Raw genomic sequence first — 16,668 nt, forward strand, 5'->3', positions numbered from 1 at the left:
TAGGGGCAGTGCTAAATACGGCGACAACTATAGCATTCCTTCATCCAGAGACACTCCAGAGAATTGTAGTACAAGTTCAAAAGATAATCCGCAGAAAGATGACTCCTGCTTGACTAGATTTGCAAGCTCTAGGGTTGATGGCAACCTCAGTAACTCTAGCCCCTCTAGCCAGGTTTCATGTGAGAATTCTGCAATGGCTACTAACTCCTCAGTGGTCTATCCTTTGCCAGTCCTTGTCTGACCAAATTCTAATCACCAGTCATTGCAAGAGGGATCTACTTTGGTGGACATATTCCAAACAAATTCTCTACAGTTGCCACTTTGTTCTTCCAGAGCCCAAGACCATAGTGACAGACGGGAGGGGGGATTTTCTGGGCAAGACTGTCCAAGGCACTTGGTCCCCCTTTGAGGCCAACTTGCATATCAATGTCCTGGAGCTAAGAGCAGTGCTTATAGTACTGCAGGCCTTTCAAACAGCTCTTCCTCAGGGGACAGTTGCAATTCAAAGAGAAAATATGTCAGTAGTTTGGTACATCAACAAGAAGAGAGGAACCAAGTCTTATCCCCTTTGTAGAGAAGCCCTCAGAGTGTGGCAGTGAGGGATGTCTTCCAACTGCTTTCTAATAAACATTCCAGGGAGTTCCAGTATGATTGCAGACAAACTGAACAGAACAGATGTATCCTCCAGCCTCACAAGTGGTCTCTCAATCCAGAAGTGACAAAAAGGATGTTCTGTCAATGGGATCGACCTTGCTGCAGTCTGCCCCCCCCTCCCCCCAAACAGCAAGTACAGTAATTACTTTGCCCTGATTCCCCCTCCGGGAAAGTTGCCCAGAGACACTCTCCTCCACAGTTGCCCCCCCCCTCTCCTATATGCCTTTCTCCAGATACCTCTAATTCTGAAATTCCCCCAGAAAGCACTCTGGTTGGAAAGCATAGTAATCCTCATTGCCTCCTTTTGCCCTCGACAGATTTTTCTCTCCTTTCTTTGGCCTTATCTAATTCAACAACCCTGGATTCTGGACCTGATTCCAGACCTTTTGTCCAGTCTAGATGGACTTGTTCACCCAGACATTTTGAACCTCAAACTGACAGTGTGTTTTTTCCAATTCCATTAGTTGCCAGGAGTCTTAAATATTTCCTCCCCAGTATGCCACATCCTCTTATCAGCTCATAAACCTTCCACTCATAAACCGTACTCTAGCAAATGGAAGAGATTTACTATTTGGGTCCATGAAAAACATATTAATCCTTTTTCTGCTTCTATAGGGCATATTTTAGACTTTTTATCCTATGTTTTTTCATGCTGGAGGTTTCCTTTCTACCATCAGATTACAATTAGCTGCAATTTCCAATTTCTACAGTGGTTTGGAGGAATGTTCTTTATCCTGTTATAGACTTTGTAAATCATTTTTAAGAGGCACACACTTGTTGAAACCTCCTTTCAAAGATATGACACCACCTTTGGATCTAAACTTAGTGTTACAGGCCATAGTACATACTCCCTTTGAACCATCTGCTGAATGTGATCTGGAATTTTTGTCTTCGGAAGATGCTGTTTTTGGTAGCTATAATGTATGCCAGAAGGATCTCAGAAATTAAGGCCTTGTCGTGTAAAACCTTCTTATCTGATTTTCAATAAAGATGGAGTTTCTTTACGAACAAAACCCCTCCTTTCTACCCAAGGTAGTCTGAGTCTAACCTCAGTCAACCTATTAATTTACTAAGTAATAATTCATTTATTAATTTACTGGTTTTCTTTCCAAACTTTTCCAGGAAAGGTGAATATTCCTTAAATTGACTAGACGTTCACAGACAGTTACATTTCTATGTTCACAGAACAAAAGCCATTCGAAAATCTGAGAAACTGTTTGTTTCCTTTTCCAGTGCAAAGCCAGTCAGCAAGGTGACGCTTGCTAAATGGTCGAAAGACTGTTTGTCTATGATGTTTATCTATAAGAATGAAGTAACCTTGCCTAGGCCCGTGAAAGTCCATTCAACAAGATCTGTGGCCACCTCGGCTGTTTTCCAATCCAGAGCTTCGATGGATGATATATGTGCAGCAGTTACTTGGGCTTCTCCCCATACCTTTATCACTCAATATTGGACTTGGTCTCTAGGGGAAAAGCGCCCTTTGGTTCAATGTTGCTCAGGAATATCCTTCCTGGGAGTCCACTCAAGATCTTGGGTAGCTGGGGACTCTGTCCCATCTGTCAAGGATAAAATGAAGATTGACAACATCAGATAAAGAAGTTCTGTACTTACCGTAACGTTCCATCTGTGTTGTCTCCCCTCCCTCCATCCCCCAGCCTTTAAACATTTTTTATTTTTTGGTGGAGCAGAGTATATATCCTTAAATTATTGTGACTGTGCAAGTTAAGTAGATGTGGCTTCCATTTGGGATGTCCTTCAAGGATGCATCTGCAGTCCTTACAAATGGGTTGTCCTGTCGTCAGGCAGCCCTTCGGTCGGCCGGATTCCAAAGTCTGGGTCTGGCCTCGGCTGGTGTCGCACTTCACCCGACGTCATCTCTGCTGGTCTTCGGGTATAAAGGCATCAGCCGACGCCATTTTCCTCAGTCTTTCTTGCCGCGTGGCGCCCGAAGCAGAAGCTGTTCGCAAGTGCCGGTCGGTCAGATCCAGAGATTACTACTACCGAATACTACTTCGAAGACTTCTAAAAAGCTAAGTACCCCGTTGGGGACTCTTTCTTGCCTCAGCCGATGTCAGAAAAAGTGAATAACTGTTTAACTTGTGGGAAACAAATACCTCATAAAGATTTCCACTCTTACTGCTTGCCTTGTTTAGGCCCAGACCACGACGTAGCAGCTTGTTCATGTGGGCCCCCCAACCGAGGTCTGAGGCGTCCGTTGTGATGGTTTGGCTTGTTTGAATGTTGTGGAAGGACAAACCTGGGTTTGACTGGCATGCCTGAGCCCACCATAGGAACTCTTGTTTCAGGCATGGGATTAGTGGTATTTCGGTTTCCAAGCTGTGCCTGTGTTGAGACCAAAAATTCTTTAGGTACCACTGTAGCTTTCTCATATGCAGTCTGGCATGGGGGACCAGGATTATGCAGGATGCCATGAAGCCCAAGGCCTGCAGTACTTTCCTTGCTGTTAGTTTGTTCTGCTTTGTTAATGCCAAGAAGTAAAGAGGAAGTTGTTCTTGTTTTTCTGCAGTTAGGAATGCCATCTGTTTTACTGTGTCCAATTCTGCACCCAAGAATGTTCTTGTTTGGGATGGTATCAGTCTTGACTTTTTTAAGTTGACTGTGTATCCCAGGGCTTGTAGTAAGCAAATGACTCTTTGTAAGTCTTGTGCCAGCTTGCTTTTGTTGTCCGCTTGTATTAGTCAGTCGTCCAGGTATGGATAAATTTGGATTCCCTGAAGCCTGCAATGAGCGATTACTGATGCCAGGCATGCGCAAGCTGTAGTAACAGCCAAGTCAGTTCTGATATCTGAACCGGACTCCTCTGTCAAGGATAAATGAAGCTAGACAACATAGATGGGACGTTTTATGGTAAGTACATAATTTTTGCATTTCAGATTTTATTATTCCTAGCCTGCAAACATTTATGGTCCTTTTTTATTTCATTAGCAGGCTCATTAATTTGTAAGATGCAGCAGTCAGACTAAAATACATTTCTTTTTAAATTACCATTGTCAGGCTTGTACTTGTCTGCATACAGTCTCTCTCTTTAGTAGATCTTGTGCCCATTCATTCCTCAAGGTGAGTGGGGTCTCTAATCTGCTCTGGGTGAGACCTTAAGCAGCTGGTGCTGTCATCCAGCCAGGCACAGAAGTATCTTACACACATTTCACTTTACTGTTTTTGAGCTGCTTACAATAGCTTGGGTATGCCTTCATCGTAGTAGCCCGAGGTTCTGGCGTCCCACACATCCATCCCACCCACCCATTCACACCTTGACCAAGCTGCCCTGTGTTCACTGATGGTCTCTTTCCCAAGGCCAGAGAACTACCTTGTGATTTAGCCCCCTTAGTCATCTACCATTTTCCATGGATGGAGTTCTGGGGTATTTCTGGATGAAATGTATGAATGTAGAATGTACTTCTAGGAAAGAAGAATTTCATCTTCAGAGAAACACTATAAAAGTGACCGAGGAACAAAGAATACTCAAGAGAAAGTCCACTTTCAATCCACCCATTCAAGCACAGTTAAAAAATTTTGAAAAAGTAATGGAAAACGAGATTAAGAGGGTAGACAAAAATGTGAGATACAAGCATAACTTGGATAGGCAAGAGACAAAAACATTAGAAGAACTTAGAAACAACGAAGGGATCAGGGTCATGAAGCCTGACAAGGGAGGGGGGGTTGTCTTTATGGAATCAATAGAATATGAAGGAAGAATGAACAGAATACTAATGGAGGAAACAAAATACAGAGCAGTTTCACGTAACGAAATAAATATAGCCTATCAGAAGATAGACATAATGTTGGAAGACATGGTTACAGAAACTGTCATAGAAGAAAAAATGCTCTCCTTTTTGAAAACTAGCAAACCAAAGATTCCAGTTATTTTCGGTATTCCGAAAATACATAAAGACATTTCTAACCCCCCCTTCAGACCCATAGTGTCAGCAGAAGGGTCAAAAACCACACCCTTAGCTATATTCGTGGACACAAAGACAAAACATATATGGAAAAACAAAAATGCTATCTTGAGAGATTCTTGGGACCTATTAAGGGAATTAGGGCCGGAGATGTTCGATAAAGACACATTATTTGTAACAATAGACATAGTAGATTTATTTGGCTCCATACCATACGAGGAAGGCATCAGAATGTTTGAGGAAGAAGTATTTGGCGATAACAACTTAGCATTTGAAGACAAGGTAGCGTGCATAGGTTTTATGGACTCAGTACTAAGGAACAATTTCTTTTTATACCAAGGGGAATTTTTCCAACAAATTCAAGGGTTAGCAATGGGTGCAGCCTGTGCACCTACCTTTGCCAATTTAGTTCTTGCCAATTGGGAGGAAAAATACATTCTCCGGTCAGACTTTGCCAAACATTTTAAACTGTATAAAAGATTCCTCGACGACATAATAGTCTTTTGGACTGGAGGTCAGGACAAGCTAAATGAATTTATGAAATACATGGAAGGAACTACTAGTTTCCTAAAATTTACATACACTACATCCCACACAAGTATAGCCTACTTAGATGTGGAAATAGTAAAAGGGAAAGATACCCTGGAAACCAAAGTATATAGAAAAAATACATACGTTAATTCATTCCTTCATTTTGACAGTGGACATCCCATCCACTGTAAGAAAAATCTAGTGAAAGGTCAATTCGTTAGGGGATCTAGGATGACCAGTACCGAAGAGGACTTCACCAAGGAATGTAACACACTAGAGGAGATGTTCAGTGAGAGAGGATATCCCAAACAGTTTATAAAGCAATTTAGATGTGAGGTTACTGAAACAAGAAAGGGGAGATTTAAACCCATAAAAGGGGTAAAAGAGCAATTAGTGAACGAAAATCACAACGAACCATCTAAAAAAGAAAATTACACCCAGGCACTAGTCTTAGAATACAATGCCCTAAATAGAAGGGTGAAAGAGGTCTTTCAAAAGGAATGGGAGAAGTTTACCACCCTTTCAGATATAGAAGGCGTTTCAGAATTAAACCCAAGGATAGTGTACAAAAATTCCACCAACATAAAAAACATTCTAGAATTAGGGAATAAGAATAATAGAAAACAGGGGGAAAGGACCAACTCAAACAAAGTAGGTACCTACAAATGTGGAAAATGTAGACAGTGTGAGTTTATAACAAACCAGGAGAAAATTTATCTAAGTAGCAGAGACCTATGGTTACAAAGTAAAGGTTATTTTAATTGTGAGTCTAGAGGCTTGGTTTACTTAGTAATTTGTAAAAAATGTTTATCTTTTTACATAGGTAAGACCGAGAGATCCCTGAAAAAGAGGATCTATGAGCATACATACGACATTAAGAAAAAGAAAGAAACCAACGCACTATTTAGACATTCACAATTATGTAAGGAATATGAATACAGATTTTTTGTTTTGGACCAGGTGAAAGTGGATATAAGAGGTGGTCCCTGGGAAGAAAACATTGCCTATAAAGAACTATGGTGGCAATTAAACCTAGAGGCAAATAAAACCCCTGGTTTAAATGAATACATTTCTATTTTACCCCTGTTAAAATTAAAAGCAATGAAGATATAACACAAAAATGCCCGCCATAATAAAAAGGATCAGTAGATGGCACTATAAACATTAAAATGTGATTCAAATGATAACCAAAAACAAATACATCAACAAGCCCAGTTCAACATTATATTAGAATAGAACAAAAAACAAATGCAACAGCCAGATTCAATGAGTTCTAGCATTTTAATGAACATTTTATTTATGATATTTAATTTATTTGTATTTTTAAAAATGTTTTTAAATTCATTCATTAAAGGCAAAGTAGAAAGCATAAGAGAGGGAAGTATCAACACTGATGTTTTTTCAAAAACTAAAGGATTGATATGATTGGATAGGTTTTAATTACATATGTATAAAAGCTGATTTTGTGTTTTTAGCACTTTGTATCTGATGAAGTCACTTGTTGGATGAAAACGCAGTTTAATAAAGCGTTTATTCTTGGATCATTTCACCATTGCGGCACTTGTGGTCTGTTACAGTCTCCTGATCCGTTTGGCTTTTTTGTTATTTTGTTGTTGGTCTCGAGTGGAGGTTGGCCGTTGCTTTTTCTTTTGTTGGGTATTTCTGGATGATGTAATCCTAACTGTGGCAGTTGAGTTGTACAGTGGGTTCAGCGGGGGCCTGCAGCACTGCCCATGTGCACATGCACGTGGAGACTACTGTCATCAGTTTGATGCCAAGCACATTTTTGATCTGGTGCTGTGTATCGCTTGCTTCCATGCTATAGGTGTCTAATACAGCAATCAAACTGGAGTCTGCCACTGACTCCCACTGTGGTCCTACAGTGCTTTTGACCTAGGCCATCCAGATTGTCAGGATTTTCTCCCCTCTCTACCTGGAGCTGGATATAATGAAAAGTGTTTGATCAGAAAACGTCCAATAAAAGTGCATCCATGTTAGGAACCAGTGAAAACTTACAACTGCATTAAAAGTAATATAGGGGAATGTTTTGTAAACTGATAACTGAAAATCATTGCCATATCTAGGTACTGTTTAGAGTAAGTCTGTCATTTAGATCCAGCCATGTTTGGGCAGTGTTTTGTAGAAAAAGTGGTAGGCATCTTTTTAAAAAAATTCACATAAGATCAAGTGTGTATATTTTTGTAAACTACTTGAATTTTCGAAGTTGAAGTCACTTAGTGTAAAATGTGATGTTAAGTTGTCAATCTCGCCTTCATTCTTGCTGGATGGGTTCGGAGCCGATCCTCGGCTCCGACTCGGCACTTGCTTTAGCTCGAGAACTCCTTTTACCAGCTCGAGGCAACCCTATATCCCATGATGCAAGGCGGAACTACCTCAGATCTCGTTTGCCGCTTAGCGAAAGAGGTCTCCTTTGCCAGCTGAGGTAAGTTTTTTCTTTGTGAAATAAGAAAAAGATTAGTTAGGAGTTTATTTTTCCCTTTTAGTGTTAGTTTAGTCTGTAGTTAGTTACAGCCCACCCTATTCCCTTGTTTTCAAACTTTTTATAATCTTTAATCTAAAGTTTTTAGTCAGGCCTAATTCCCCATTGGTTATTCCCTTCCTGTGTGTTTGTGTAAGGGATTAATTTGTGTGTTTGTTGGGATTGTTTGTGTTTCCATCCTCCTAGGATGTCAAAGGAAGGCAAGGTCTCAGGAGTGTGACCAGTGCTGTCAGAAAATGTCTCTGACAGACGGTCACACTTCTTGTGTTTATTGCCTGGGGCCTTTGCACCTGCAGGACTCCTGTGCTTTGTGTCATGCTTTTAGCCAGAGAGTCCTGCAGGAAAGGAGGAATAAGCTCATCCTCCGAGGCTTACTTAAGCCAGAAGGTTCTCCTCCTAAATCAGGGTCAGGAAAACCTCCTAAGCCACCGAAGGCTCAGGCTACAGTGTCCAAGCCTCCTCCGGTGGCTCTGGCTCCGTCGGAGCCGACATCGGCTCCGGCTGGAGCCGATACATCTTCTGTTCAAGTAGTGGGTTCGGCGCCGACCGGCTCCAATACCCTGACTACTGTGGCCTTGTCGGCTCCGGCTGGAGCCGACACTTTATCCAGCATCCGGGGCGAGATATCCTCGGCTCCATCTGGAGTTCAAGGGACTTCGGCTCCGATGGCTTCGACCCGTAAGAGATCTCGGTCCCCTTCTATACTGAGTATCCACTCGGCTCCGGGGTCTCCTCTTTTGTCGGAGCGGAGCCATCGAGCCGATCTTGAGATCTTCCAGGCTGTCTGACCACGATTTAGAGAGGGTGGCAAGCAGGCTGTTGAAGTCTCAGGCACTGGCCCAAATGCTCCATAGCCCGTCTCAACAGACTTCGGCTATAGCCCCAATCCTTGAACTTCCTCCTCCGACTCCACACTGGAGTTCGGAGCCGGAGCTTCTCGGGACAGCGACTGTTTCGATGCCGGAGCCGATACATCCTTCGGCTCCGTCATCCTCGGCTCCGATCTCCTCCTTGAGACCTTCCTTGGAGGGATCCGGTCGTCGGGTTTCCACTGTCGGCTCCGAGGGGGCTAGTGGCATCGGACCCTTGTCCGACCCCGCTCTCCCTCTCGGGGCTTCGGCTTTGGTAAGCTCGGCGCCGACATCGGCCTCGGAGCCTTCTCTCTCTTTGGAGCCGGCCATTCCTGTTTCTTCGGAGCGGGTGTGTTCCGGCCTCCCAGGGAGAGGAGCCTTTGAGGTGATGAGGAGTGTCCTGGCCTCTGAGCCTGGTCAGCGGTCCATCCCTCTAGCTCCTCCCTCTTCAGTGCCTGCAGATGCCTCTTGCCAACCTCTTGCTCACAGGCCCAGGGATCCATCGCCCCAGGTTTCCCCACTGGGAATTTCCTCCTCTTCCGAGGTTTCTCCTGATCCTGCAGGGGAACCCCTCGGAAGAGGGCGTAAGAGGAAACACACAGACTCCCTGAGTCTACTACATCTGATACCGACTTAGATGAGTCGGAGGGTTCCCCACGGTCCCCCTCTGAGGATGTCTCCTTTTCAGACATCCTTGAGCTCCTCAAACAGAGGGAATTGGCCTCCATTGACCCCTCCGAGGATGAGTCGGTATACCTGGTGGCTTTTGGATCCCGACCCTCCACCTCCTGGGTGTCTCTGCCTTTCGACCCACTTATGCAGGTAGTGGCTCGGAAGGCGTGGGCGGCTCCAGATTCTGTGGAACCTGTCCCCAGAAGACCATCCAAATTCATTACGGCCCCTTCGGATAAACAGTTCCTTTCCAAAGGTGTCTCTGTGGATGCTATGGTGGTGGCGGCGGCCACTAAGAAGGAACTGGCGGATCCTTCAGTACCTGTCCATCCTCCTAACAAGGATTCTAGGACCATGGACAGGTATGGAAAGCGGATGTTTTCTTCAGCGACCTTTGCTATGCGTTCGCTGAATTATCTTTGTCACTTCACCAGGCTTCAACGAGATATTCTCAAAGAACTGGGTGAAGTAGTCCAGGATCCTTCTGCTGCTGGGGCTCAGGAAAAGATTGCCTCACAGCTTGCTATCCTGAATTCCATATCTAACTCCTCCATGCGGCTCATATCTTATGCGGCCGATGGAGCGAGCAGGGCCGCAGGCACAGGAGTTGCTCTTAGACGCCAAGCCTGGATGCGGCTGTGTAATTTTTGCGGACCCCTTTAAGGCGTCCTTCACTAATACCCCTTTGATGGTTCAGCTTTGTTCGGACCTCAGGTGAAGGATACCTTGACCAGGTGTGAGCAGGACGGTAAAACTCTTTCTGCCGTTGGAGTCCAATTTTCCACTCCTTCTAGACCATATCCCAAGGGTCAGAAGGGGAAGATGTGGTTCCGTAAAGCCCAAGGAGCTACACGGACACCGCGTGGTCAGTTTACCCCCAGAGGCAGAGGGGTAACAATAATGACGCCGCCCTAGAGGCAGGGGGGGTCCTCAGAACCAGGGCAACAGGGAGTCTCTTCCTGAGAAGCCTTTTCAGCATCCCTGAGGTGTTGCCCGACTGTCCACCCTTGGAGGCAGTCGGGGGAAGGATTTCACTGTACCCAGTAGCCTGGCAATCCCTATCCCAAGAGAAGTGGGTACAGTCGATTTATATCCGAGGGTTACAAGATCCCCTTCGAAAGGTTTCCCGTACCTCTACAATCCCTTCCAGACATCTCACCCGGTCAAAGGGATTTGGCAGAACAGGAGGTTTCAAAACTCCTAGAAAAAAGAGCCGTCCAGACAGTGCCGACAGACCAAGTAGGATCCGGCGTCTACTCAAGATTCTTTTTGGTCCCCAAAAGGACGGGAGATTGGAGACCAATATTAGACCTGAGCAATCTGAACAGATTTGTCAAGAAGGCAAGATTCCGGATGGCCACGCTTCAGTCCATTCTGCCCTTTCTGGGCAAGGACAACTGGATGTGCTCTATAGACCTTCAGGATGCGTACTATCACATAAAGATTCACAGATGCTCCAGAAGGTTTCTCCGCTTTCGGCTAGGGACCAGTCATTACCAATTCAGAGCACTGCCCTTTGGCCTCACTTCAGCCCCCAGAGTGTTTACCAAATGCATGGCAGTGGTCACAGCTCACCTGAGACATCTAGGATTCCAGGTGTTTCCTTATTTGGACGACTGGCTACTCTCCGCCACCACCAAGTGTCAGCTTCTTCAGTCCAGAGACTACACCCTACAGCTTTGCAGGAAATTGGGAATTTCAGTAAATTTCGAAAAATCTTCTCTGCTGCCTTGCCAATCTATCACCTTTATAGGCGCAGAATTAAACACCGTCAAAATGTTAGCCAGACTAACAGATCAAAGAATTCTGGACATCCAAAAATTTGTTCGGCATCTGTTATAAAGCAACAAGATCGAAGCCAGATTTGTCCTGAAGGTTCTAGGTCTTATGGCTGCGGCCATTGTTCTTCTACCACTGGCTCACTTCCACATGCGTCTCCTGCAGTGGATGTTATTCACGCAGTGGTCGTACCACAATCTTCCGATGAGACACGAAATCTTAGTCACACAGTCATGCAGGGCTCATCTGGGCTGGTGGATATCTTCCCCTCTTCTTCATCAGGGCCGACCCTTTATTCCCCCTCCTCCAATTGCCACAGTTACTACGGATGCCTCTCTGATCGGGTGGGGGGGGGCATTATCAGGGCAGGATGGTCCACGGGACGTGGCAACCCATAGAATACCATCTGCACATAAATGTCCTGGAGATGAGAGCAGTGCTTTTAACGTTGCAAGCCCTCGACGACTTTCTTCCCACGGGGACTATTGCAGTACAAACGGACAACATGTCCGTGGTCTGGTACATCAACAAACAGGGCGGAACCAGGTCCTATCCGTTATGTCGAGAAGCTCTCAGACTTTGGCAATGGGCGATCTCTTCTCAGCAGTTTCTGATAGCAACGCACATCCCCGGCAGGTCCAACCTATTGGCGGACAGGCTGAGCAGATCTATTCTGATGCCTCACGAGTGGTCTCTCAATCAATCTGTAGTGGATCAGATTTTTCTGAAGTGGGGCACTCCTTGTTGCAATCTTTTCGCTACCCCTCAAAACAACAAGTGCCCAGACTATTTCACTCTATTTCCCCTTCCAGGTCAACCCCTGAGAGACTCCCTAACCCAGGATTGGCCAGGGGGACTTCTTTATGCTTTTCCTCCCTTTCCCTTGATTCCACAAGTCATTCAGAAAGCCACCGTTTTGAGAGCCAAATTGATCCTCATTGCTCCATATTGGCCTCGACAAATTTGGTTTCCGTCTCTGCATCGTCACCTTCTGGTGCAGCCCTGGCATCTGGACCCAGTTCCGGATCTTTTGATCCACCAGTCGGGTCAGCAGCACCGGGCCATTCATTCTCTCAACCTCACTGCTTGGTTGCTCCACTTCCTTCCCTAGCCAGGCTACCAATGATTTCTGACTCAGTCAGAGACATTTTAGTGTCTTCTTTGAAGTCGTCCACTAGGACTATTTATGCTAGCAAGTGGCGACGTTTTTCGATTTGAGCAAACTCCAGAAATATTGATCCTTTTACTGCTCCCGTACATTCTGTTTTAGATTTCCTGGCGGAGGTTTTCATTCAGGATCCTCGTCATCTACAGTCAAAGTACAACTGGCTGCTATTTCCAAGTATCATGTTGGCTTGCATGACAATAACATTATGTCTCATAGATTATGCAAGGCCTTTTTGAGAGGAGTTTTCTCCTAAAACCACCTATAAAGCATCCTCCTCCGCAATGGGATCTAAACTTAATGTTGGCATCCTTGATACTACCTCCCTTGAACCGTCTGCTTCATGTTCTTTGAAGTTATTGACGTGGAAAACTATATTTTACTGGCTGTCACTTCTGCAAGAAGGGTTTCGAGATTCAAGCTCTCTGCATTCGTTCACCTTATTTGGTTTTCATAAGGACAGGGTATCGTTAAGAACTAACCCTTCCTTTCTCCCCAAGGTTGTATCTCAAACCAATATTAACCAATCTATAGATCTACCAGTCTTTTTCCCTAACTATTCCGACAGAGCTGAACAGAAACTGCATTTTTGGATGTCCATCGTCAGCTCAGGTACTACTTGCATAGAACTAAACAAATTAGAAAATCGGACCAATTGTTTGTTTCCTATGCAGAAAACAGGATAGGTCTTCCAGTTTCTAAAGTGACCTTCTCCAGATGGTTGACTTCCACCATTTCCTATGTGTACTCTCTCAGAGGCAAACAACTATCTTCTAAGCCAAAAGCACACTCGACCAGGAGTCTATCCACTTCTGCAGCCTTTCAGGATAGACTACCCATTGATACCATTTGTGCAGCGGCTACTTGGGCCACGCCTCATACCTTTGTCTCTCATTACAAGTTGGATTTGGCCTCCAGAGATAGGGCCAGTTTTGGTTCCACAGTTCTCAAGAGTCTGTTCCATTGAGCCACCGGGATACAGGTGCTAGGGACGCGGTCCCATCCAGCAAGAATGAAGGCGAGATTGACAACTTAACATTTAGAAGTTATGTACCTACCATAACGTTCCATGTTAGTTGTCTTCTCGCCTTCTTTCTTGGCCCCTCCCTCCTTCCCCTGGCCTGGACAGATCTTGGAGAGTTCCTATTAGATTGTTTCCTCCGATGCGTTGTTATGAGGATTTCTTTTAGGAACCATTGTTCCTAATTCTGTTAGGATAGTCTTTAGCAGGGTAAGTTAGCTGCCAAACGAGATCTGAGGTAGTTCCGCCTTGCATCATGGGATATAGGGTTGCCTCGAGCTGGTAAAAGGAGTTCTCGAGCTAAAGCAAGTGCCGAGTCGGAGCCGAGGATCGGCTCCGAACCCATCCAGCAAGAAAGAAGGCGAGAGAAGACAACTAACATGGAACGTTATGGTAGGTACATAACTTCTAATTTTACTCCTTATGAAGGATTGTCTGTTTTCATCCTTTGCTTTGCATAACCACATTAAAATACAGCATATTTATAATTGAAGATGACTAAATTCCCCAGTTGACTTGCTTTACACTTCCTGTGTGCAGCTCAGAAAACAAAAGATTTAGAGTCCATAGCACAGTTGTCTATCTTCAAAAAGGCACCTGTTGTGATTTTTAAAATGTGTATATAATTTGGTTGCAGAGGAATTGATGAGAGATTCCCTTTTGCAGGGAGTAGTGGCTCACTTGATTGTTACAGTAAGAACTAAGAAGCTTGCTTTATGTACTAGTCTGGTAGACACAAGACTAGTTTTGATCAGTAAAAGTTTAGTCTTTTAAACATATTTTATAATGACCTTAAGTCTTTTGCACCTGTTTTATAATGACTATCCACACAATACGTTAGTACTACTTATTCTTTTTGTTTGCAGAGGAAAGAGCACAGAGACCCAGACTTCAGCTTAAACCTCGCACAGTTGGCACACCTCTTAACCAAGTAGCCAACCCACATTCTGCCATATTTGGAGGTGCCAGACCTAGGGAGGAAGTAGTTGGCAAAGAAAAAGACTGAGCCTGTGCAAAATGGTACCACCAGTCACTCACTCGATGTTCGTACTGCGGTTACCATTCCTGCCACTTGACCGTTTGTTTTTCCTTCTTTAAAACTCAGAAACAAAAGAACACGTGAAATGCATGTCGGCTGTTAACAAGTGGTTTTTAATGCAACTTCATCTTCTCTTTATCTAGTGCTTCCCATATACCATGGTTTTTCATCACAGACCATAAGTAAGAAAACTGTTAACTGCTTTGACCAGAGTAGAATCTGTTTTGAACAATGGTGCTGCTCACTCCGGCAATACATATTCTTGCATTGTTTTTCGTTTTCCTTGGTTGAACTTTATATATCATATCTCTAGTTTTTATTTATCATATGCTTCATCTGGTATTGCTTTGGGCCTGAAAGAGAGACAGATTCACAATCTTCTGGAATGAATCAAAGTGTTCTGTGTTTAGCATCTGTTTCTGATGATGACTGCCTCTAATAGCACTCTTTTTTTTTTGTCATTTTAAGTATGAGCTAAGTTAGCCTTAAAACACTGTTCTTTGCAGTCTTTGAAGTGACTCATGCTTGTCAGTGACATCTTTTATATGTGGTGGAAGATTTTTGACCCTAAAAAGAACTTTCATGAAATAATATTGTGTGCAGAAGCGAAATGTAATATGGACACTGCATAAATTTCTTGTGTATAGTATGTGGCAGCTTTTGAATGGAAAGTACACAAGGGAAAGCCGTGAAGCTGCATGTGGCATTTTTCTCTCTGCATGTACAGCGTATGAGATTCCCAAGGTGTTGCAAGCTGTGACTGTATCCCATCATTTGGTGCTCATGTTCATTTGTGATGCAAGATCAAGAATGTGGTTTACTTCAAAAGTAGTCTGTGAGCCACTTGGGGGGATCATTATGTTGCTTCATTTTGCCATGTTAATGTTTGTCTGAAATTCACTTTCCATTTTTATTTTTTGCAATGTAACTTTTTCTGCCCATTTTGATCAGTTTTAGGTGACATATTCATTGTTCACTTTATAGTTGGCTGTAAGCAGTTTCCTGCATATTTGAGTGTAGGTTCCTTGCTCTGTCCTTTTTTTGACCTTAGTTTTGCATATTTCTGTTATGTTTTCTGTCCTCTTATGATACTGTAGCAGTTGTGCAAGGGCTATGTATTTGATTCTGCAATGGTCTGGCTTCTTCCCGCTCAGTGAGCCTAGTGGCTACACCAAAGCAAAGATGCCATAACTTCACTGTCTAGTGATAGATTGTAACCTATGATCTTGCTGTGCCTTGGTCCTTGGTTAATAGATCTCAGAAGCCAGCATTACAAATCGTGGCTTTTGCTGCTGAAATTAATATGAGGGTTGTGATTAGAGGAGTGGTTTGAGAAAGAGCAGCATTCCAGGCCACATAATTTAGGAACCAAGGTTAACTTGACTGGTTGTGCAATGTTGATGGCTAGCTTTGTGTGGTGTGATCTTCTGTGTGGACCTGTTCTTTTTTCCACGCTGCGAAGAGGGAAGTTAAATGTAGGAGTCCATTGAGTGAGCTTTGCTTTTATAAAGCTAACAGGAAGTAATGCATCAGTTCCTTCTTAATGTAGACTGGTTGGATAGTTTGGTGCCGTAGCATTTTTTTGCATGAAGGTAGGTGATTTCAGTTGGATTTTAATAATTTCACAGTCTTAAAATATTTTTTGTTAATTGTTAGGTGTGAACAGAGCTAGAAACACTGCTGCAGTCTGATATGTTTCATTTGCATCACAAATATTGTGTCTTACTGAGTTGAACCCTGGCTTTTGGAAGCTTTGATGGCGTCTCATTCACTGTATGATGGAGTAGCACCTGTATTGAATTATTTAGCTGCTTCAGCCCCTTGTCTCAGCAGTTTACATAACTTCAGTTTTTTTCTGCTTCACAAATAAGAACCATTTGTGTAACACTACTGTAACTAGGAAGAGACGTGCATTGTATGGTCATTAAGTAGAATTTGGCTTTTTCAGAAGATACACATGAAAGACTGTAAAAGCATTTATGTCCAGATGTGGAAACAACTTTTAAAAAGGACTCAGTGTGTGCATGTTGTTCCACTTCTTGGTCAGAAATTTTGCTTTTAAATATAAAGAGGAATTCTGACAATTTACACATTCTGCTTCATATGAAAAAGTAAATATATGAATATGGTATTTTGTGAATGATCTTTTAAATAAAAAAATAATAAATTGTGTTATTCATTAGTGTGTTCATGTGTATATTTGTACTTTTTTATTGAATATAGGGGTCACAGAACTTGTGGCCCATTACAGTAAATGTAAAGCGAGCTGTACTACCTAATGTCTTTAAAAGTCAAGTTTACAGAATAAGGTTAAAATCGAACATCAGACTTTTTAAGTACATAATATGCAGTAGCGGTGGCATCAGAAACTTTAATGTGTGTAACATAGCGTAGGTTGGTACACTGGAAAGCAGTGCTAAAAACTGGGATATAAGTGTGAGGACTGCAGTCTGTTGCTGAGAATATTAGTGCATTTCAGAGAATGTGTTCTTTCTCTATTCTTGATATCTGTTAGAAGGTGATTGCCATGCCAGTT

The 16,668-nt window shown here is 43.4% G+C and overlaps 1 protein-coding gene across 3 annotated transcripts in view; it reads left to right on the forward strand.

Annotated features, from left to right (window-relative positions):
• The window catches only part of EIF4H (eukaryotic translation initiation factor 4H), a 602,524-nt gene extending 586,205 nt beyond the window's left edge, over window positions 1-16,319 (forward strand). For all 3 annotated transcript variants that reach the window (XM_044054198.1, XM_044054199.1, XM_044054200.1), the window contains one exon: window positions 13,960-16,319. In XM_044054198.1, coding sequence (XP_043910133.1) covers window positions 13,960-14,099 — 140 coding nt within the window. In that variant the 3' untranslated portion in view covers window positions 14,100-16,319. The remainder of the gene's footprint in view (window positions 1-13,959) is intronic.
• The last annotated feature ends 349 nt before the right edge of the window (window positions 16,320-16,668 follow it).

This window comes from Protopterus annectens, chromosome 13.part0 (genome assembly GCF_019279795.1).
Source record: "Protopterus annectens isolate FY-2018-M chromosome 13.part0, PAN1.0, whole genome shotgun sequence".
In the NCBI taxonomy this organism is placed as follows: domain Eukaryota; kingdom Metazoa; phylum Chordata; order Ceratodontiformes; family Protopteridae; genus Protopterus; species Protopterus annectens.